The sequence below is a fragment of the Lagopus muta genome, chromosome 2, assembly GCF_023343835.1.
Source record: "Lagopus muta isolate bLagMut1 chromosome 2, bLagMut1 primary, whole genome shotgun sequence".
Taxonomy (NCBI): Eukaryota; Metazoa; Chordata; class Aves; order Galliformes; family Phasianidae; genus Lagopus; species Lagopus muta.
In genome coordinates, this window is record NC_064434.1 from 80,050,391 (window position 1) to 80,070,798 (window position 20,408).

General features: G+C 54.7%; 2 protein-coding genes across 7 annotated transcripts in view; both read left to right on the top strand.

Moving 5' to 3' along the window:
- Nucleotides 1-6,903, top strand: part of TMEM63B (transmembrane protein 63B) — a 38,544-nt gene extending 31,641 nt beyond the window's left edge. For 3 of the 5 annotated variants that reach the window (XM_048936478.1, XM_048936483.1, XM_048936479.1), the window contains 10 exons: nt 171-324; nt 619-725; nt 1,536-1,622; nt 2,768-2,833; nt 2,960-3,122; nt 3,270-3,375; nt 3,474-3,641; nt 3,757-3,872; nt 4,167-4,277; nt 4,778-6,903. In XM_048936478.1, the coding sequence (XP_048792435.1) occupies nt 171-324; nt 619-725; nt 1,536-1,622; nt 2,768-2,833; nt 2,960-3,122; nt 3,270-3,375; nt 3,474-3,641; nt 3,757-3,872; nt 4,167-4,277; nt 4,778-4,942 (1,243 nt within the window). In that variant the 3' untranslated portion in view covers nt 4,943-6,903. The remainder of the gene's footprint in view (nt 1-170; nt 325-618; nt 726-1,535; nt 1,623-2,767; nt 2,834-2,959; nt 3,123-3,269; nt 3,376-3,473; nt 3,642-3,756; nt 3,873-4,166; nt 4,278-4,777) is intronic. The other 2 variants (XM_048936480.1, XM_048936481.1) reach the window with 2 other exon arrangements.
- A 403-nt stretch (nt 6,904-7,306) lies between these two features.
- On the top strand, nt 7,307-20,230 carry CAPN11 (calpain 11). 2 transcript variants are annotated; one of them, XM_048936487.1, is made up of 22 exons: nt 7,307-7,403; nt 10,031-10,313; nt 10,836-10,905; nt 12,075-12,193; nt 12,306-12,439; nt 12,546-12,714; nt 13,491-13,574; nt 13,655-13,740; nt 13,959-14,033; nt 15,029-15,189; nt 15,261-15,430; nt 15,573-15,584; nt 15,950-16,161; nt 16,312-16,351; nt 16,564-16,629; nt 16,899-16,956; nt 17,045-17,109; nt 17,847-17,915; nt 18,019-18,097; nt 18,537-18,653; nt 18,727-18,785; nt 18,990-20,230. In XM_048936487.1, exons 2-22 carry the CDS (start codon nt 10,068-10,070, stop codon nt 19,014-19,016), a joined length of 2,118 nt encoding a protein of 705 aa, XP_048792444.1. In that variant the 5' UTR covers nt 7,307-7,403; nt 10,031-10,067; the 3' UTR covers nt 19,017-20,230. The 2 variants fall into 2 exon arrangements, with proteins under 2 accessions (XP_048792444.1, XP_048792443.1); XM_048936486.1 differs by lacking the exon at nt 7,307-7,403 and adding an exon at nt 7,872-8,066.
- Nucleotides 20,231-20,408: the final 178 nt, after the last annotated feature.

The window sequence follows — 20,408 nt, forward strand, 5'->3', positions numbered from 1 at the left end:
GTAGTGGTCTTGCTGATGGCTAGCTTGGCTGAGCTAGAGATTTGATCCAGCTTTGGAGGGGGAAAGCCTTAACTTCATTTCCAAAGCTCTGTTCACACAGGCTTGGCTGTATTGTGAATATGATCTTTAGTGTGGTTGTTTTTGATGCCCTTTTTCTTTCATCCTCCCAGGGAACATCTCTCCATCCGGGGCTTCATTTGGTGGATCCGCTGCCTGGTGATCAATGTGGTCCTCTTCATTCTCCTCTTTTTCCTCACCACCCCTGCGATCATCATCACTACTATGGACAAGTTCAATGTCACCAAGCCTGTGGAGTACCTCAATGTAAGGCCTTCGGGGAGGGTTGCACAGTGGGTAGCACTGAAGCCACCCCAAGGCACAAAAGCCCCTGAAAGGGAGTGAGTAGCAAGAGAAACTGGCAGCATAACCCAGGTCCTATCAGCCTGAGAGCAAAGGAGAGGTTGTTCAGGAAGCCCTCCAGTATGGGGGTATTGAGAGTGGCTGGGCTGCATTGTCATAGCAGCAGGCACTGGGAACTCTGCATCAGTAAGCGCAGCACCTGTGATGAGAGCTGCTGCACTGTGTGTAACGCACAGTCTCTTCTCTGTCTTGTCACAGAACCCCATCATCACTCAGTTCTTTCCAACTCTGCTGCTGTGGTGCTTCTCAGCTCTGCTGCCCACCATTGTGTATTACTCTGCCTTTTTTGAAGCGCACTGGACCAGGTAGGGACAGCCAGTGCCTGTTCTTGGCTTGTTGCCTGGCATCTTGATACTTCTCACTAATGCAAAGCTGTGACCAGCTCATCTTGCTTAGATTGCTGTCTTCACTCCAAGTGTGGTGTCATGTGGCACCTTTTGGTCACCTTGGGGCCTGCTGTGGACAGCTCTGCCAGCCATTAGCTGGGTGGTGGGGTTCAGCATGGGCTTATACTGAGCAGAGAGTGATATACTTCTGCAGGAAAAGTGGGAGGAGCTGTGGCCAATGCCTTTGAGAAATGCTAGTAGCAAGGGAAGTCTTGGCTAAGATGAGTGTGCAGGTGTAGTGTGCCTGTACTCATGTGGAAGTCATCACTTTCCCAAGGAAAAATTGTGTTGGCTGCCATGGCTTCTGGCAGTAGTGAATGGATTTGACTTGCAGAGCACTGGCAAATGTGTATATACCTCACAAATAGCACAAGACCACTCACCACTTGTGTGGTGGGATGCAGGGCTGCTAGGCAGCATTACCCTTCTCTGAGCTTCCAGGCCCCACCATGTGTTAAAACATGAACTCTTTCAGCTGGCATTTCTGGCAGCTGCAGATTACTGAAGGTAGCTTATTCTCTCTACTCCCCCTTCCCCTCCAAAAAAAAAAATTCTCCTGCCTTTTCACCTGCCTTCTGCTTTCTCTCGCTGTTGCCTCTGTCAGCCCCCTGTTATAGCCTCCTCCCTGTGGCCAGGCAAGGCACACACGTGGAGCTCCCAGTCTCTGCTATGTGGGGGCACCCTGTGCTGGTGAGGTGACAATGTTAACAGCTTTCTCTCTGCCCCCAGATCTGGAGAGAACAGGACCACCATGCACAAGTGTTACACGTTCCTCATCTTCATGGTCTTGCTGCTGCCCTCACTGGGCCTGAGCAGGTAAGTGTGGGAGGGCAAGAAAGAGCAGAGACCTGGAGTGTGGAGGTGGTTGAGTTGCACCTCCAGTGATTCTCCTGCAGTACTTCCTTGCTCTTCTTATTTCTATATAAAGCTAGCAAATTCCCCCACTTCAGCCAGAAGCGAGTGGGCTGTACTGCTTGGCTGGGTGGTCTTCCTATTTGTAGGCTGCAGGAATGCTAATCCTGCTGGATGTGAGCCCCAAATCTTCCTGTAGAGGCTATTGAAATGCCCTGTGGGACATCAGCTGCCAGACATCAGCATAGCCTCAGCACTGATCAAGGACAAAACAGAGAGAGAGAAAGAGAGAGAGGGAGAGAAAATCTGGGAGGTAGAAGCAGGGGTGATGGGAGGGTTTACTCTGATAGGAGCTTCTTTATGTATTGTAGGATGGGAAATCTACAGCCCATAAATTCAGGATACAACTCCTCAGTGGCTAAATCGACCTGTTCCAATAGGGGATAGGCAGGTCTTTTAACAGAGGCAGAATAATGACCCTCCATCCTAAGGGTGACTACAGTAAGGTTTCCCAGTCAGATTTAAAATGTCTTGTTGCTTATAACTTTGTGACTTAAGCAAGTGAATGTTCTCAGAAGGTTGCATTTCAGCTGTACACCAACAAGCATGTTACACTTCTCTCTGAGGACAGAATCCATCCCACTGCTGTGTGTGGAGCTCTATAGTCCACCAGAATCATGATGCTGGAGATGCCAGAAGATTGCATAATTTTATGTCAAAATAGTGTAGAACTGGAGAGAAATGAGATTTTTTTTTTTTCTCTTATCTCTCTTCTTGAGGTTATGATGTACCTGAGTAGTTTCTCCTGTAGTCAGTCACCAGTTTCTTGCAGGGTTGTTTCACCCAAGCAAAGGAAAGGAAAATAGTTATAGGATCAGGGTAAAAGGAGAAGAACATGCATGAGAATGGAAAGCATTAGATCCCTTTAAGGGTACTGTTTTTCCCAGTGTCTGATTTACATAATTGCCAATGACATATCCCAAGAAGGAACAATAAGGTCTATGATCAGAGCTTGGGGTCTTTTTAGAGCAGTTTCCATATATTTGCATGTCTATGTCTGTGTAAGCTGCTTCTGACTGTTCTTTTCTTCTCACCCCCCTTCCCTGCAGCTTGGATGTGTTTTTCCGCTGGCTATTTGACAAAAAATTCCTTGCTGAAGCTGCAGTGCGATTTGAGTAAGTGGAGCAGGGAAGAAAGCCCTTGTTAATGGTGGGGGAGCATCCAAAGGTGGTACCCAGGTCTCGGTCCCTTCCGTGCTGCGGGAGCATCTCCTGCAATCTGCTCTCATTGCCACTTCCCAGGTGCGTGTTCCTGCCAGACAACGGGGCCTTCTTTGTCAACTACGTCATCGCCTCTGCTTTCATTGGGAATGCCATGGACCTGCTGCGCATCCCTGGCTTGCTCATGTACATGATTCGCCTTTGCCTGGCCCGCTCAGCCGCTGAACGGAGAAACGTCAAGCGAGTAAGTGGTGGTGCTGGGGAGGGTATGGCCTGCAGCCAGGGCTGAGGGTGCTGCAGTGGGGGCTGTGCATTCTGGGGCTTGCCAAGTGCTGGGTATCTCATACCCTGCTCAGGGTAAAAACATGCAGGTCTCTGCTCTTTCCTGCAGCACCAGGCCTACGAGTTCCAGTTTGGGGCCGCTTACGCATGGATGATGTGTGTATTCACTGTGGTCATGACCTACAGCATCACCTGCCCCATCATTGTCCCCTTTGGTGAGTGACAGCCCTTTGCCTCTGCACGGGAAGTATTTCCTCTTGTCTGGAGGCACTGGGAAAAAGGTCAATGCCCTTTTCTGACACCTCTCCCTCAGGGCTCATGTATATGCTGCTCAAGCACCTGGTGGACCGCTACAATCTGTACTACGCCTACCTGCCTGCCAAACTGGACAAGAAGATCCATTCCGGTGCTGTGAACCAAGTAGTGGCAGCCCCCATCTTATGCCTCTTCTGGCTTCTCTTCTTCTCCACTATGCGTACAGGTAAGTGCTAGGCTGGGAAGTGTCTAGCTGAGCATTTCCCCTGGCTGCTGCCTCTTAGCAGCACCACACCATCTCTCAGCTTTGGCACCCTAACACTGATTTCTCTTCATCTCAGGGTTCTTGGCCCCAACTTCTATGTTCACTTTTGTGGTTCTTGTGATCACCATTGTGATCTGCCTATGTCACGTCTGCTTTGGGCACTTCAAATACCTCAGTGCTCACAACTACAAGGTGAGGTGGGATGGTGGGCAGGGGCTCAAGGGTATGGGAGCACCTTCCCTTGGGAGCACAGCTAATCAGTGACATAGGGGGATTTAGGGCAGTGGGGGGGATGTCTCTGGCTGTTCCTTGGCAGAGTGTTAGCTCCATGGGGAAAGTTCCCAAAGCAGTCTGGAGCTGTATGCCATCATTGCCATGTGTATGCTGCTCCCATACCCACTGAGAATTTGGGGACAGTCTCACTGGAATGCAGCTCCTGCAGCTGTGTCATCCTGGCATTCTCTGCATTTCTGCTTTCCTCTCCAGATTGAGCACACAGAGGTGGATGCCACAGAAAGCAGGCAGAACGGGAGACCTGCCACCAACCTACCAGCTCCCAAATCCGCTGTGAGTCCCCATCTCCATGTCCATGCCCTGGTATGCTCCTTACCTGGGTTTAAGAAAGAGGAGATAATACCTGCAAGTCTTTCCTTCTTGCTCAAATACCTTGCTCCTTACCTTTTTGAGGCAGTACCCAAGTCTCTCAAAGGGGGTAGGAAGCAAATGTTGGGCTCTGTGTTCCTCACCTACATTGGGTGATGAATTGCATTATATATGAATTGTAACTCCCCCACATGCACTCATTTCCTTCTCCTTGAATGCTATACATGTACTTTCTGCCTCTCTCTTGGCTAGGGCAATGAATCCATCTGGGCCGGTCTCCATTCTTACTCAGAATCTTTAGGTTTTGTGATGCTGTTCTCCTCCCCATGTAATCTGGGGTGAAACCCATCCATACCCTCCCAACGTGTCCGACACCTGACCTTTTCCCTGAACAGTGCTTCATTCCTTGAGCTCTGCTTAATCCCCTGGGCTGCAGGAAGCACTGCAGACTTATGAGTGTTTCTTCTTTCCCCTCCTCACCCCTGCTCTTCCAGAAGTATATCGCCCAAGTGCTGCAGGACTCCTCCCCAGAGGGCGAAGCAACTGAGTCGGAGGAGCAGGGATCACAGGATGAGGAGCTCATCACTACTGATGGCATGAATGACACGGATTTCCAGTCGTGTGAGGACAGCCTGATAGAGAATGAGATCCGCCAGTAGGGACTGCAGAGGGAGGGCAGGAGGGAGGGAAGGGATGGAGTCCCAGGAGCAGGGCAGGCTGCGCCCACTGCAACTGGGAGAGAGAAAGCGAAGGGAGCGCAGAGCTGAGGGGGCCAGCCGCTACTCTCGCCCACCCCCAGGGCCACTACCTTCAGCGAGGGCAGGGGCCCTGCTGCCAGCTTTCCACTTCCCTGCCCCTACTGCTGTGCTGCCTGGCCCCTCTGCGGGCTTGCTCCTCACTCGCTACCTTCGTTAACGTGTACCCAGACTGTAAACCCCTAGAGGCTGAGGAGGAGGGAGACCGTGACCCTGCCAGCACCTCAGGAGTGGAGGGAGGCTGGGTGCTTTATGAAGGGGTCTCAGGTCAAGGGGCTCCTCTAGTGTTTCCTCAACTGCTCCCTCTGTCCCCTGTCCTCCTGGCAAGGAATGCAAACACTAATTTATTAGATTTACAGGAAGATGATGAACAAAAAGCTTTAATCAGTGTATTGGAAGATGGGGTGGCTTTGTGCCACGTGCCCAAGTAGTGCTGCCTTCCCTTCTCCCGTGTTCCTCACTCAGCCTCTTGTGGCATCCCCTGGGTGTGATGTCCTGGGCACTAGGGGGTGAGGATGGTGTCCCTCTTCTTCCCCCTTGTGTGCTGGGCTGTGGAGACTGGTTGAACCCAGGAGAGCAGCACAAAGCAGCCCCTCACTGGGTGGGGGGTGCTGAAGGTGCTCTCACAGGCAGGAGGCGCAGGCAGCCTCTCCCCTATAAGTGCATCCCCCTCCTTCCCCACATGCACAGGTGGGGGATTGCAGCATCATTTTAAGTGGCATTTTTTGCACATTTTCCTTCTCTTTCAAACACAAATCAACCTGACCTCTGTGTGGTACTGCAGTCCTCTCTGCTGCCCAGTGTCTATGGAGCAAGGCTAGGCACAGGGGCACTGTACTGGGGAGCTGCTGGGTGCTATGGAGAGGGGAGAAAGGGGTCTGGACCATAGCGTCCTCAGCAACATGCAGCGTTGGGCTGCTTCACCTGCCCAGGGGTCTTACTTCCTTGCCTCTGACTTTGTCCCCTCTCTAGTGATAGCTGTGTCCTGGGCAGGGAGGGGTCAGGAAGGACTGGGAGAGGGGCCTGGACTGTCTGAAGTTGAGTGCAGGCAGGAGAGGCAGATGAGCCCCTGGCACTCCTGCTTGGAGGTTCTTGTGAGGAGATTTCTGGTTAGCATCAGTGGCTCTTAATTGCTTTCTCCCTCCCCTTGTGTAAAATGTAAAGGAAAAATAATCTCCCTGCTACTGAGCTATATTTATTTCCCTCAACCCCCTGCCACCATCCTCTTTGGTGCTCATTGCTGATACTGCTCCCTTCACTCTGCCCGTTGTGGGTGTGCTCTGGTCTCTGGAGCTGGACCTCTGGGCTCCCTCAGACCAGGAGGAAGGGACAGTCATTTACCTTTCCAATCACCAACACAGGCCCTGGAGCTCAAAGCACTTTATGGACCTGAACAACTGAAGCATTCTGCTGTGGAGAAAGGTGATCACGGGCACTGGCTTTTCTCCCTCTTGCTCTCCTTTAGAGGAGTGGATTCCGCTCTTCAGGGCTGCTGTGTGAAGGATGGAGCTGCCTTTCCTCTACATCCCTCTATAGGACCCCAAGCCCAGAGGAAAGTGGGGCAGAGGTGAAGAATTGTGGGTCCTGGAGTGGTGGAGATAGAGCACACAGAAATGGGGAGAGGCACAATACTTGTAACACAAGTCTCCTGCAGGAAAAGGCTCAACGGTATTGGTTGGTGGTCTGTGTCCATGCCCCTACCCTGGGATGCAGGCTGGAGGCTGGCTGGGTGCTCCAGCCCTGCTGCTGGGATGCTGCTCGCAGGGGGCTGGGTTGGGTTTGGCACTGTCTGTGTAGAGATGTGTATAATACCCTGTATATATTTGTGTACAAAAGGAGGAAAAAGAAAAAAAGGAAGAAAAAAAAAAAAAGGAGCTATTGTTCTTTCAGTCTGTCTGTGTGTGGCAGTGGAGGGGAGGCTGCAATGGGGTGTGGGAGCATGCGTGCTACTACCACGGTGGAGGGGGCTGCATGCCCCCCTGTGTGTACTGCTTTCTGACACGCTGCCAACAGCACAGGGGTGGGGAGCAGGCCTCATACTCTGAGCTGCCTCTGTTAAAACAGGGGAAGGATGGTTTGGGAACAGAGCAGGAGGGGGAACGTGGTGGGGAGGGGGAAATCCCATCTTAGAGCTCTGAGCAGCTGCCTTCGGTGGCTTTGCTGCTCGCAGCAGGTCTGCTGTCTGTAAAGCATGCAGCAGCAGCAGGGCTGTTCCCAGGCAGCCAGGGCCCTGGCCTGGCCTCTGGCCAAACCCACTGGTTGAGTTGTGTAAGCGGCTGCTGCCTGTCCCAGCCAGGTGTGGGCTAGCCCGGCTCTGACCTCAGCACCTCACTCCGTTTCACCCGGGCAGCCCTCGTTCTTGCGGGTAGGAATTCTGGGGCAGCTCGCATCCGGGGGACAGGGAAGGGGCAGCACGGGAACACAAAGGGGTACTGGGAGACAAGAGCGAGTGCAGCACCTGCTACCACGTTCCTGTGGGTATGGCGGGGAGGGAAAGCTCGGGGAGGTGGCAAGGGCTTGAAAGGAAGCTGCTCACAAGCACGGGGCGCGACACGGGGCGGCCTCCGCGGAAGGATTACAGCGGAGCTCTGAAAGCAGCTTAAAAGGCCGTGGAGAGGCGATGGAGCGGGGACAGGATGAGATAAGGGGCACGGCCGGAGCTGAGAGGGTCGGGACGAAGGCTAGCTCAGCGATCCGGGCACGGACAGAGGCCTCGGGGCACAAATCCGCCGGTCCGAGCGCATCCCGCCGCCCCGCTCGGGGGGTGGGCAGGGCAGCAGGTAGCGGCCGAGCCCGGAGCTGCGGGCGGCGCCGCCCCGCATAGCGGCACGCTGAGTCACGGCGGGGCGGCTCCGCGCGGCAGGGCGCTGCGGGGCGAGCGGGGAGCAGCGGGCTGAGCGGCCTCTGCGCCTTTAACAGCCCGGAGCTCCCCCTGCCCGCGGGCCGCCCGCACATCCTGCCCGCACTAACCCCTCCTCCGCTGCGCCGAGCCGGGCAGGGCGGCGGCGGCTTCCGCGCCGGGCGAACGGTAAGTGTCCAGCCCTCCCCTCCCTCCCTCCTCTGCGCCGTGGGCCCGCTGCGGGAGGCCCTGGGGGCTGATCCGTCCCGTCCCGTTCCGTTGCGGGGCTCCGGGGCTCGTTGCCCCGCCCGGCCGCGTGGGAGCCGCCCTGCCCTCGGGCGCGGAGCTGAGGCCTGGGGCCGGGCCTGCTTGTGGACCCGACCACTCGAGCTGCGGGGTCCGAGGTTCGGGGCGCGGGTATTGCTGCCGATACGTCCCCGCCGAGAGCGGCTAGAAGCCTGCAGAGATTGCGGGCGGTGTTGTCCGAGGCTCTGCGTGGACCGGCGTGTCGCAGTGCCCCAAACGTGGGGGGTCGGGTGCCTCCAGCGCCGCGTCGTGTTGCGGCTGGATGTCGCTCCGCACGGAAAGCCGTCCTGCAGCTCGGCTCTCCCCTGTTTGGCTGTGCACCTCCTCCTGCCTTCTGTGTGCCCTCGGCATCCATCAGCGTCTCCGTGGGGAAGCCCCCTCCCATCGTCCGTCCTCACTCTGCTGCCCGATGTCCCGCACAACTCCAGTCCCTCCCTGTGGTCTGCGACGCTTTCCCTTGCCCTGCGCTCGTGTGACACCCTGCGCTCCGCCTGCCACCCAGGCGCTGCCCAGGCGCTCTGAGTAACAGGGCTAAGAATAACCAGCCTGGTGCCACAGCCCGGCTGTGCACGGCTCTGTGCTGCGGCCCGGCCTGGGGCTGCACCATGAGGGGAGGTTGCAGGGACGGGGATTCCCCTCACCACCAGGCTGGGTGCTGTGCTTGGGTTCCTTGTTCTGCGGCCCTGCTGGGCAGCAGTCAGGAGGAGTCGCCCCACCGGTCTTGAGGAAACATGCACCTTGCTGGCAGCGTCCTGGTTGCCAAGCAGGAGTCAAGTGAGAGGCACAGAGTTGGCAGTTCCATAGGTTTGGGACTGTTGTGGAGGAAAGACGAGGGACTGAGACCGCCTTTGGGATAGGAGTGGTGGAGTGGAGCAGATGTTCCTTCTGGAAAGCTGATGAGGACAGGCTTTGAGATTAGCAGCCATGTCTGTGGCCCACGAGCAGCACAGCACAGCAGCACAAGAGCTTGCACCCTGTTTTGTGCTACCTGCCTTCCCATGGCTACTGCACCGTTGTGGGACAGGCAAAGGCCTCTCCAGAGCCAGGTTGCTGGGCAGAGAGCAGGCCAGCGCTACCATCCCCACCACTGCTCTTGGGTGTTGCTGGCTGTAGCAGAGTGAGAGCAGATGGGTCATTCACCCAAGGGTCGCTCTGCTGTCTTGAGCTACCAAACCTCTGGGGCATGTGGCTTTACGAGCAGGAGCTGGGACAGGCAGGCTGCATAGTCCTGCTCCTGGGCTTGAGTCAAGTCACCCTGTGCTCTGTGGAAGGGCTGTCACGCCTCTTCCTTCCCAGCGCCCCACAGATAGAGCTGCCTCTGCTCCCCGGAGGGCTCCTCCCTTCCCATCTTGTTGACTCAGTGCTTGGGCAGCCGTGGGCGGCTGTCTAGGAGAGAAGCAGCCCTGCAGCTGCTTACGCTCATCAGGCCAGTAGGATAGGGAAGGTGCCGGTGACCAGAAAGCTGTCCCTGTAAAGAGGCTTAGCGGCAAGGCATACAGCTGGAAGAACTGATCTTCAGAGGCAGAAAGGGCTTGGAATTCCTCTTCACTCAATGCTCATGTGCAGAGGGAATGGGGAGGCTCTGCACAGCAGCTGGCAAACTCTTTCCAGCCCGCTCTCAAAGCGGCTCCACTCATTCAGCCTCTCTGAAGAGACTGGGAGCGTGACGGCTGGGCTGGAGGCCATGGCCTGCTTCTGATCAGAAAGGCACCACTGTCTGCACCGGGCATGGGGGCTGGGGAGGCCTTCCCAGCCCTAGATCCTCACAGTGCGTCTTCCCATCCCAGGGATGCTTTTAAGGGCAGGCCGTGCCCAGCCCCAGCCTCACAGTGCCCATTTCATTGCAGGACACAGAGGTGGAGGTAGCGGTGCCAGTACCCAGCTATGATGCCCTTTGGGGGGATCGCTGCCCGGCTGCAAAGGGACCGCCTGAGAGCCGAGGGGGTCGGTGATCACAACAATGCTATCAAGTACCTCAACCAGGACTATGAAGCCCTCAAGCAAGAGTGCATCGAGAGTGGTGTCCTTTTCAGGGACCCCCAGTTCCCAGCTGGCCCCACTGCCCTCGGCTTCAAGGAGCTGGGGCCACACTCCAGCAAGACGCGGGGCGTGGAGTGGAAGCGTCCATCGGTAAGTGCTGGGCTCACATCCCTCGCCTGCAGTGTCTGCATTAATGTGGTGTGCCAAGCTGCAGCTTGGCTTCTGTTTGCTTCTTGCTGTGCTTAAAGTTCCTCTCATGCTTCGTTGCCCAGAGGAATACTCACTGAGTACTTAAAGAGCATTGTGTATAGCACACCCTTCTCCCTCCGGGCAGTACACGTGTGGCTTTACAATGGGAGAGTTGTGCCATTGCTTCTGGATGTCCCAGCATAGGTGTGTCACCCTCAGTGACTGGGGCTATTGGCTCAGGACATGGGAGTTTTGCATCCTTTGGTGCGATGAGTGCAGAGGCAATGTCCATCTAGCCATTTCGTGCTGAAGAAGATCTTGCCTTGCCTTCCTGTGATGGCCTTGATGTTGCAGTCAAGCAATTTTCCCTGGTAGAGGACAGGATGGGTGCATCTCAGGGATGATACTTCCATTCCCTTGAGTCAGAGCTACAATGGGTACAGGTGCTGCTGAAATCCAATGCTTGATTCTGTCCTTATGCAGGAATTAGTGGATGATCCTCAGTTCATCGTTGGTGGTGCAACCCGGACAGATATCTGCCAGGGAGCTCTGGGTGAGTGCTGGAGTTCTGTCCCCAAACCTTGATCTAGAGAGCAGCAACAGCGTGCTTGGAGAAGAGACATTTGTGTAGGGAAGGTGCAGAGTGGACAGGGTTCACAGCATCTTTCTGCAGATCCTCTGGTGTGTTTTCTTGCCAGCCTGTGCGCAACCATCTCTGTACTCAAACTCCCTCCTCATGTAGTGTGGTGGAAGCTGTAAGGCAGCAGGAGGTATTTTGACTGGTGGCTCTATGCTAAGGGCCTCACAGAAATGGAGTAGCACAGGTACTGAGACAAGGAGAGCAGTGTTAGTGGGTCGGGTAGTCTGGCAAGGCTGGGAACTGCAAGTCAGTGATCACCAAAACCAGATCTGGCTGCCATCAGCAGTGTTTCCTGACCTGTATCAAGGTGAGAATGTTGTGCACCTTAGCAGAGCAGACTGGTTTCAGGACTGTGGTGGTAACTGGAGCATGTTAACAGCCTGGGGCACTGTGGTGTTTCTCAATTGGTCATTAGGAGGGCAAGATTTGAAATGCCATTTTGTCAACCACAGCCCAGCACAGGTTATCCAGGCTCAAGGCTAATGTATGACAGGATTTAAAAGAGGAGAAAGGAGAACCAAGGCAAAGAATGGAAAAAACAGTGCTGGCATAGACCAGCACTTGTGGTTAATAGCACTTGGAAGGAAAATTGCAGTGTTATCTCTTGGAACTTGAAGCCAAGGCACCAGCATTAAGCCTCTTGCTTGGTGACCGAAAACAAAGGGAAACTTTTATTACAATGCAAAGTGTAATTGCATTACAAAAGTCACTGTCCTGAGATACCAGGAGCATTCAGGAGGCTCTGGGTAAATGACTGCAGGAGTGGCTGTTGATGCTGTCACAGTGGCCTGGACGCAGACAGCAGGTCACAGAAGGTTGTTCCTTCTCTGCCCTGAGCTAATGCTTCTGTCCAGGCACCTGCCATTATACTATGTGGGCTAGGAGCAAGGGGCATTGACTCCTCCCCAGGTTCTCCACTTGTTTTTTGAGCCCAGTGCAGGGCACCATGCAGAGGAGAACTCCACCTCCCTGCTGGCTGCCCTTCTGACCCAGCACCTTGTTCAGAGGGAGAGCATACCAGGGGCTTCTGCATGGCCCAGCACCCATCACCACTGCTGGCTAAGCTTCTTCTCCTTCGCCAGGTGATTGCTGGCTGCTGGCTGCCATTGGCTCCCTCACTCTCAACGAGGAGCTCCTGCACCGTGTGGTGCCTCATGGGCAGAGCTTCCAAGAGGACTACGCTGGCATCTTCCACTTCCAGGTAGGCTGGGAGCTTCTGGCTCTGCACAGCTGGTGGGTTGGGGGCAGGATGAGCTGCCTGGGGGCATCCCTTAGGGCGATGCCCTGTCCCACTCACCCCTTCTTCCCCCTAGATCTGGCAGTTCGGTGAGTGGGTGGACGTGGTGGTGGACGACCTGCTGCCCACCAAGGATGGGGAGCTCCTGTTTGTGCATTCAGCGGAGTGCACGGAGTTCTGGAGCGCTCTGCTGGAGAAGGCCTATGCCAAGTGAGTCCCACCACTGGGGGGCACAAAATTGCTGGGGGGTGGGGCGGAGCAGCAGCACGGTGTGCCCTCTTCACCTCACGTTCCACTCTCGCTGCCCGGTGCTCAGGCTGAACGGCTGCTACGAGTCGCTCTCTGGGGGCAGCACCACTGAGGGCTTTGAGGATTTCACTGGCGGCGTAGCAGAGATGTATGACCTCAAGCGGGCACCGCGCAACATGGGCCACATCATCCGCAAGGCACTGGAGAGGGGCTCCCTGCTGGGCTGCTCCATCGACGTAAGTGTTGCGCTGCTCTTCACAGTGAACTGTGAATGTCTTCTCCTCCAGTGATGGCCAAAGTGAGGCCTCACAGCCCTCCTCCCAACCCAAGGTGGTCATTTTGCTGAGACGCTGGATGGGAGGGGACTTCTTCCACCTCTTGGCAGAGCACCTTTCCCGGAACCAATGAAGGGCATGGGGCTGTATCTTAGTGACTTGGAATGGTCTTGTTTTGATGGAATGGGAAACATCCATCTGAAGCCAGGCTGCTGAACAAGGCTCTGCATAGAGCTCTGGCTGCATCCTGCGTCAGCATCTGCATGTTAGCTAGGCAGGGCACTTTCGTCCTCTCCCTCTTAGCCACAAACAACAGAGTGCACCCTCTCTGTCACCACTGACAGCAGTACCTGTTGGATTGGCAAATCAGAGTAGTAACAAACAAAATGTTGCTGCCTGCATTGAGTGTGTGGCTGGGGTATACTTGTGCTAAAGAGACCATTGCTCCCAACACTGTCTGTGTATCCGCACGATTGATGTGTAAGCTGTTTTTTGCTACTGATGAGGATCTGTGCTCCTAGTGAAAATACTGTTTTGGGAAGCACAAAATAACATTTTCTTATGCTTTTTGAAGTTTGAGTGGTTTCACAATGAATCTTCAGTGCTCCTGACTGGAACATGGCAAAAAAAAAAAAAGAGTAATTGCCCTTGCAATGTCTCAGCCTCCTCTGAGAAGGGGTAAGGGAACAGAACTACACATGAATCGTATTCACCTGAGGTTTGCACGTTCTTTTCAGATCACAAGTGCCTTTGATATGGAAGCAGTGACCTTCAAGAAGCTGGTGAAGGGCCATGCCTATTCTGTCACAGCTTTCAAAGATGTGAGTTGGGTACATAAGAATGTAATAGAGGTAAAATGCTGTGGCCTATGGTTTGACTTCCTGCATTTGATGGCTGGCAGGTGAACTACCGGGGTCAGCAGGAACAGCTCATCCGTATCAGAAACCCCTGGGGTCAGGTGGAGTGGACTGGAGCCTGGAGTGATGGGTGAGTTCAGGTGGGATTTCAGTGAGCCACTGGCACTGCCATTGAAACAGTCGGGACACCTCTTGCACAGCGCTGCTGATTGGGAGTTTACAGCATGCTGTTCCCTTCACAGTGTGGAATGGGTCTTTTGAGGGCCAAATGCAAACTGCGTAGCACTGGAAATGTCTCAGCTCACCTTGAGTACTTCTCATCTAATTGTTTTCCTCTGGCTATTCCAGCTCTTCCGAGTGGGACAACATTGACCCCAGCGACAGAGAAGAGCTGCAACTGAAGATGGAGGATGGCGAGTTCTGGTGAGTGCCAAAGCAAAGTGCTGCTCTTCTTCAGCATCCAGTTTGGGAATGAGCAGGGGAGCCTGAAAAAGAACCTGCAGTTGCCCCAGAACACATGACCTGCCTTTATTAGCTATTCCATTGCTAGAAAGCCCAGTAACATTTTCTTATCTGATCTAGTTAATAGGTTGAATATTAGTAAAAAGTTCTTCACCAAAGGCTGGTTGGGCCCTGGCTGTGTGTAGTTGTCAGGTAGTTGAAAGGGGAACCTGAGTACTTTAGAAGGAACTGGAAATGCAGAGTGAGCAGAAAGAAGCTTTTTCTTTTCTTCTGAAACCACCAGAGCAAAAGGGTCATGAGCAAGCAGCAGCTTAGGTAAATGTTGGAAGCCCAGTGTGGGAGTCTGCACTGCAAGGTTGTTTTGTAAGTTCAAAGTGTGACTGCTCAGATGATTCCAGATCCTGGGTGGCTATAAAACTGATGGTCTGAGCTAGCCTCAAGTGCAGGTCTTGTGTTGCTGGATGTTGAGGTGATGCTGGGTCTGATCTGCTTCCTCTGCCACTGCTGGCCACCTCTGGAGATGGGAGATTGAACAGGAGCCCTTTGCTCTGATCCCTGTCACCCACTGTGGTAGGTAGGCTGAAGCTGTTCAGCATGTGTCACCTAGACAAGCTGCCTGCCAGTAGTCCTGGCTTTTGTGCCCCCTGGCACCCCGCCCCAAGGCCACCTATAACTGAGATGGTGCCTTTGTGTTTTCTTCCACCTGAATATCATTGCTTTGGTTCCTCAAGACTTAGGGTGAAAGAGTTGGTGGGTTCCAACTGCACCAGAGGCAGCCTGGCCCATATAAGTCCTGTTCCACAACAGGGCATCCAGCAGTCATCTTGCTGCCATGAGAAGGGGCTTTGGGATGATTTCCATCTCTCTCCACCTAGCAAAGGCACTTGTGGCTGAATCCAGAGCTGCTTGAACTCCTCAGCCATGTCTTGACCTCAGCCCCTGCCTGCTTCCCACAGGATGTCTTTCCGGGACTTCATGAGGGAGTTCTCCAGGCTGGAGATCTGCAACCTAACCCCCGATGCCCTCACCAAAGATGAGCTCAGCAGGTGGCACACACAGGTGTTCGAGGGCACGTGGCGCCGAGGGAGCACTGCTGGGGGCTGCAGGAACAACCCAGGTATCTCCCGCATCTCCACTCTCGGTGATGTGATTCAGCCAGGTGTATCATCCACGTCTTCCTCCTTCCAGCCACGTTCTGGATCAATCCCCAGTTTAAGATCAAGCTGCTGGAAGAGGATGACGACCCTGGGGATGACGAGGTGGCCTGCAGCTTCTTGGTGGCCCTGATGCAGAAGCATCGTAGGAGGGAGCGGCGAGTAGGGGGCGACATGCATACCATCGGCTTTGCCGTCTACGAGGTAACCCCAATCCCAATGCTACTTCTTTGAGACTGGCTCAGCTCTGCTGATCCCATGTGCACTTGGCACCCCTTCCATCTGCCATTGGAGATAGAACCCCAGCACTGGCACTCTGATTTTCCTTCTTCTCTCCTCCCTGCAGGTTCCTGAGGAGGTACGTCCTGAGCCACCAGACCCATCCGCCTCTTTGAGGGGAGCACAGGAGTGGGCAGGAATGGGTTGATGCCAACCCACAGGCATGTTTGCATGCATGTGCCCTGTGGCGTGGAATTTCCACCAGACTGGCAATGGTTGGGGTGCTAAAGGGTGCTGAGTACCTCTGTGTGGAAGGGATGGTCCGTGCTAGGCAGGACAACAAGGGCTCTTCCACAGGCAGCCACTGGGCAGGGATGCAATGGGACCATGAAGCTGTTCCAGCAGAGATGCTTGGGCTGTGGGCTGATTACACTTGCTTGGTCCCACTGCTCCTTGTGGGTTCTCTTCTTGCTGGGCTGTTCCCTACAACAGTGTGTTCTCCAGGCCCAGGGCAGCCAGAATGTGCACTTGAAGAAGGACTTCTTCCTGCGAAACCAGTCGCGGGCACGCTCTGAGACCTTCATCAACTTGAGGGAAGTGAGCAACCAGATCCGGCTGCCCCCTGGCGAGTACATCGTTGTGCCCTCCACCTTTGAGCCACATAAGGAGGCTGACTTCATCCTGCGGGTCTTCACTGAGAAGCAGTCAGACACAGCGTGAGTCTCCACCACAAAGCCTTCTGCCACATCCCAGCCCTTTGCATAGTTAGGGAATGTGTTGGCTCAGGCCATCACATGTGTTGGTGAGTGCTAGAGCAGATTCCACTGCTCTCCCATCACTGTGTGCCCCCGCCTTTCTGTTCCCAGGGAGCTGGACGAGGAGATCTCTGCAGACCTGGCAGATGAGGTAGGGGCGACCAGTCTCCTTTAGCTGGGTCTGGGGCTGAGGAGGGGGAGCTGTGGGCAGGAGGTGGCTGCATGAGCTTGGGTTACTGTGATAGGGATGTGAGAAAGAGTAAAAGTGAGAGGAGCTTCACTCTGGGAGGCTCAAATATTTGTTGAGCCTCTGAGGCAGGGCAATGCCTGGCTTTGATTACTAATCTCTCTTTCTGTCCTCAGGAGGAAATTACCGAGGATGACATTGAGGATGGCTTCAAGAACATGTTCCAGCAGCTGGCAGGGGAGGTGGGTACAGTTGTGCCAAGCCCTGGAAAGCTCATAGCAGGTCCGGGGTGCAGGGAGGGAATCAAACCACTCATTGTCAGAGCTGCACAGAGCAGGGGCTCTGTGGGGGCTCTCAAAATTTCCCAGGGCTCTGTCTCTCCCATCAGCAAGCTCCAGCCCATAGTGTGCCTCATCCCTGCCCTGCACAGCAGTAAATGCTGAAATTCAGCTCAGCTACCCCCAGGGGTGGGGGGAGGCAAGAGGTTCTACTAATTCTGCTCCAACTGCAGGACATGGAAATCAGCGTCTTTGAGCTCAAGACGATTCTGAACAGAGTGATCGCTAGACGTGAGTGCTGCCCTTTTCCCCTGTAGCTCCGGCCGGTTCTGCAGGTTGTGCTTTGATGCACATGATCCCCCTCCTCCTTCCTCCTCAGACAAAGATCTGAAGACGGATGGATTCAGTCTGGACTCCTGCCGCAACATGGTCAACCTGATGGATGTATCCTCTTGGCACTGTGGGCAGGGGCTGCCATTCCTGGCACTCAGCCTGGCAGCCAGGACACTCCTCCGTGGGAACTAGGGCTCTGCTCTCTAGTTGTGCCAAGGCTGTGCAACTGAGAAAAGGGCAGAAAGGGTCCTTGTGGCTGCACTGAGGGTGCTTTAGGATGGCAGCTGGCAGCAGGTGCCCAGTGTTTCACTTCCCCGTGGGTTCACACACAGCAGCCAGCACCCACACTTCACCCTAGCGTGGCATGCTGTGAGACCATCCAGGCTAAAAGCATTCTTGGTGGAGGAAGAAGGGTGCTGGGGTTCTTTCCCCCAAAATCATCCTATGATTGAGGATGAGGTGTAAAGTAACAGGAGCAATGGGTTGTGTTCCAGCTTGCACAAGGATGTGCAGTTGGAAGGGTCAGGCAAGCGAAGAGAAATTGCTCTGAGCTCTTTTCCAGATATGTCCTAGCATCCTGTTTGCTGCATGGCAGCATTGTGACAAAGTTTGGTGTTACTTGGGAGCTGCACAGCTGCTGCTTTAAGCACTGAATTTTCCCTTTTGGCCTGCAGGCTCTGATGTAGCCTATGCTGCAGGATGGGGAGGGAATTTGAAAAAGAGCTGGCCTGGCTGAAGTGCCTCTTCTCCTTCAAAGTACCCAGGATTTGATTGCTTTGCCACTCTCTGCCTGCTCAGCTACTCCACCCTTTTGCTGGCTGCTTTCTCCTTAACCCTCTGCTGTCCAGAAAGATGGCAGTGCCCGCCTGGGGCTGGTGGAGTTCCAGATCCTATGGAACAAGATCCGCAGCTGGCTGGTGAGGAGGAGAGGGATGCAAGGGGTAGCACCTCTCTTGGGCAGGGGGATGACCAAGCTGCAGGGAGGGCCTGTCATTCACATCCTCTGTGATGTTTTTGCAGACAATCTTTCGCCAGTATGACCTGGATAAGTCAGGCACCATGAGCTCATACGAGATGCGCATGGCTCTAGAGTCAGCTGGTAAGTCTAGAAAGGATGGGGCTGGGCTGAGGGTGGAGGAAAGTTGTAGGAACCGTCCCAAGTAGCAAGAGAACTGTGGAACTAGCCTACATGGTGAGCTTTGAGCCAATCTGTCATGAGATGAGGACCATATGTAAGCTGGGTTCTCTCCAACTGATCCTTGCTTGTTGCTGGCATCCTTCGAGCTGGGATAAATACAAGGTTGTCCCAGCCATCCTCATCTGACCTGTGAAGTCCATCCTGCCTAAGTCAGGTCAGTGAGCTAACATTCATTTGGCAATGGGCTATAGCTCCAGGGAGAGCATCCTTTACTCCTACCAAGGCTGGATTCAGTGGCCTTCCTTGGGTGGGGTGTTGGCCCCTTCTGGTGAGAACATGAACTTTGGTAGTTGCATCTTCTCCCACCTCTTGCAGGTGCTAGGTACTCTCTGCCTTTCAGGTTTCAAGCTGAATAACAAGCTGCATCAGGTGGTGGTTGCCCGTTATGCAGATGCTGAGACGGGTGTGGACTTTGACAACTTTGTCTGCTGCTTGGTGAAGTTGGAGACAATGTTCAGTGAGTGTTGCTCCAGGCTGGGGAGGGCAGGGACAGAAGGACATGTTGCTCACCTTGCCCTTGTGCCCTGCAGGGTTCTTCCGTAGCATGGATCCTGATGGCACTGGCACTGCCGTCATGAACCTCGCTGAGGTGAGAGCTCGGTGCCTTGAGGTAGGGTGGAGATGAGGGGGGAAGATGTTAAGGTGGATGGGGCATGTGGGGTGGCTGTTAGAGTGCCCTGGAGCCCTGTGGGCGTAAAAGATTGCGAGATGAGAAAGGGAAGTCTTGTTCTCAGATGGCCTTTGGGTTTGTGTATACTAGCCCCTGCTCATCCTCACTCTTCCTTCTCTGCAGTGGCTGCTGCTGACAATGTGCGGCTAGGAGCCAGGACAGATGTGCTGTGACTAGGACACTCCGGCAGGCCAGGCCACCTCCAAGTGCCTCCCTTCAGGTCCATGGACACAGGATAATCTCCCTCTCTTGCTCCATCCTATGCTGAGCCACCAGCCCTGCCTCTAAGCACGCCTTGCTCCACCCTCACCCATGGAGCATTTCACAGAGGTCAAGGCGGGCAGGGGCTGCCCTTCTCCTTTTCTGGGCTGGGCTTGCTTTCCACCCTTCTCCTCCTCTTGTCCCACCCCAGAAGAGAAGGAGGGCAAGCAGTCTGTAGGTCACTGCACGTAGCTTTGGGGCAGCTGCATAGAAGCAAGCACAGGAGCAGGCTGGGGCTATCCACCCGACAGGGAGAGCTGGGAGCTGCAGAGGGGAAGAGGAGGAGGACTTGTTTTGCTTGCTCCGGTGCTGTCTCATCCCCTGTGGCATGTGCTACCTGTCCCAGGGAGCATCAGCAGATGCTGCCTTGCTTAGGCAGGGCAGCTGGTTCATGGGGAGCCAGGGTGAGAAGGTGCACACTTAATGCCATTGCCTTGCACTCATCAGCACTAAACATGACCAAAGCATGGAGCTGCAGCTGGTCAGAACGCTGGTGTTCATTACATCCTGCTGCAACCTCTTTCTGCGTGGCCTTCGAACTCTCCCCTCACTCTCTGCCCCGCTTTGTCCCACCATAAGGCCAAAGCCTATCATTTAAGCACTCTCCTGCCACATGCCACTATGTAGCACATCCCATCATGCTCCTCTTATCCTGTGCATGCACAGCCATACCACTACAGCCTTTCCCCAGGGCTGTCGTGGCCTCACCTCCTGCTGCCACAGTGGAATTGGGCCAAGGAGTGGTGTTGATGGGTGGGAGGTGTTTCTCCAGTACACGGTCATCTGTTTTCCTCTCTTCCCCCTCCTTTCACCTTGTTATGATCCCTAAAGCCCTCGGGCTCCTTCACTCAGCACAGATGTGCTCCTGTGCCAATATATTTGCACTTCTCCACACTCCTCACCCCCAATCTGTTCCTGTGGATGAGAGGGTGGCTCCAGCATGGCAGTGGGTGCAGACCCAGCCAAGGCAGGCAGGCCCTTAGCCGCTCCCAGGCCTACGTCTCTGGAGGCCATGCTTGCAGCAATAACCACTCCTGCCCACCTGGCAGGCCCGCTTCCTCTCTCTGTGCTTGGGGCAATAAACCTAGCTCTGTTGGACAGGGGCTCAGCTGGTAATGATTTATACAACGGGGTGTCCCAGTCTTAGCTGGTGGAAGTCCCCAGCGCGGGGTGGAGGGTGACTGGGGCCTGACACAGCCAGTGTACAAGGGCAGGAAGGCCCTTGGTGTGTGGGGGCTTGGGGCCCATGGAAACTGGGTAGTTCTGCCCCACCAGCATGGC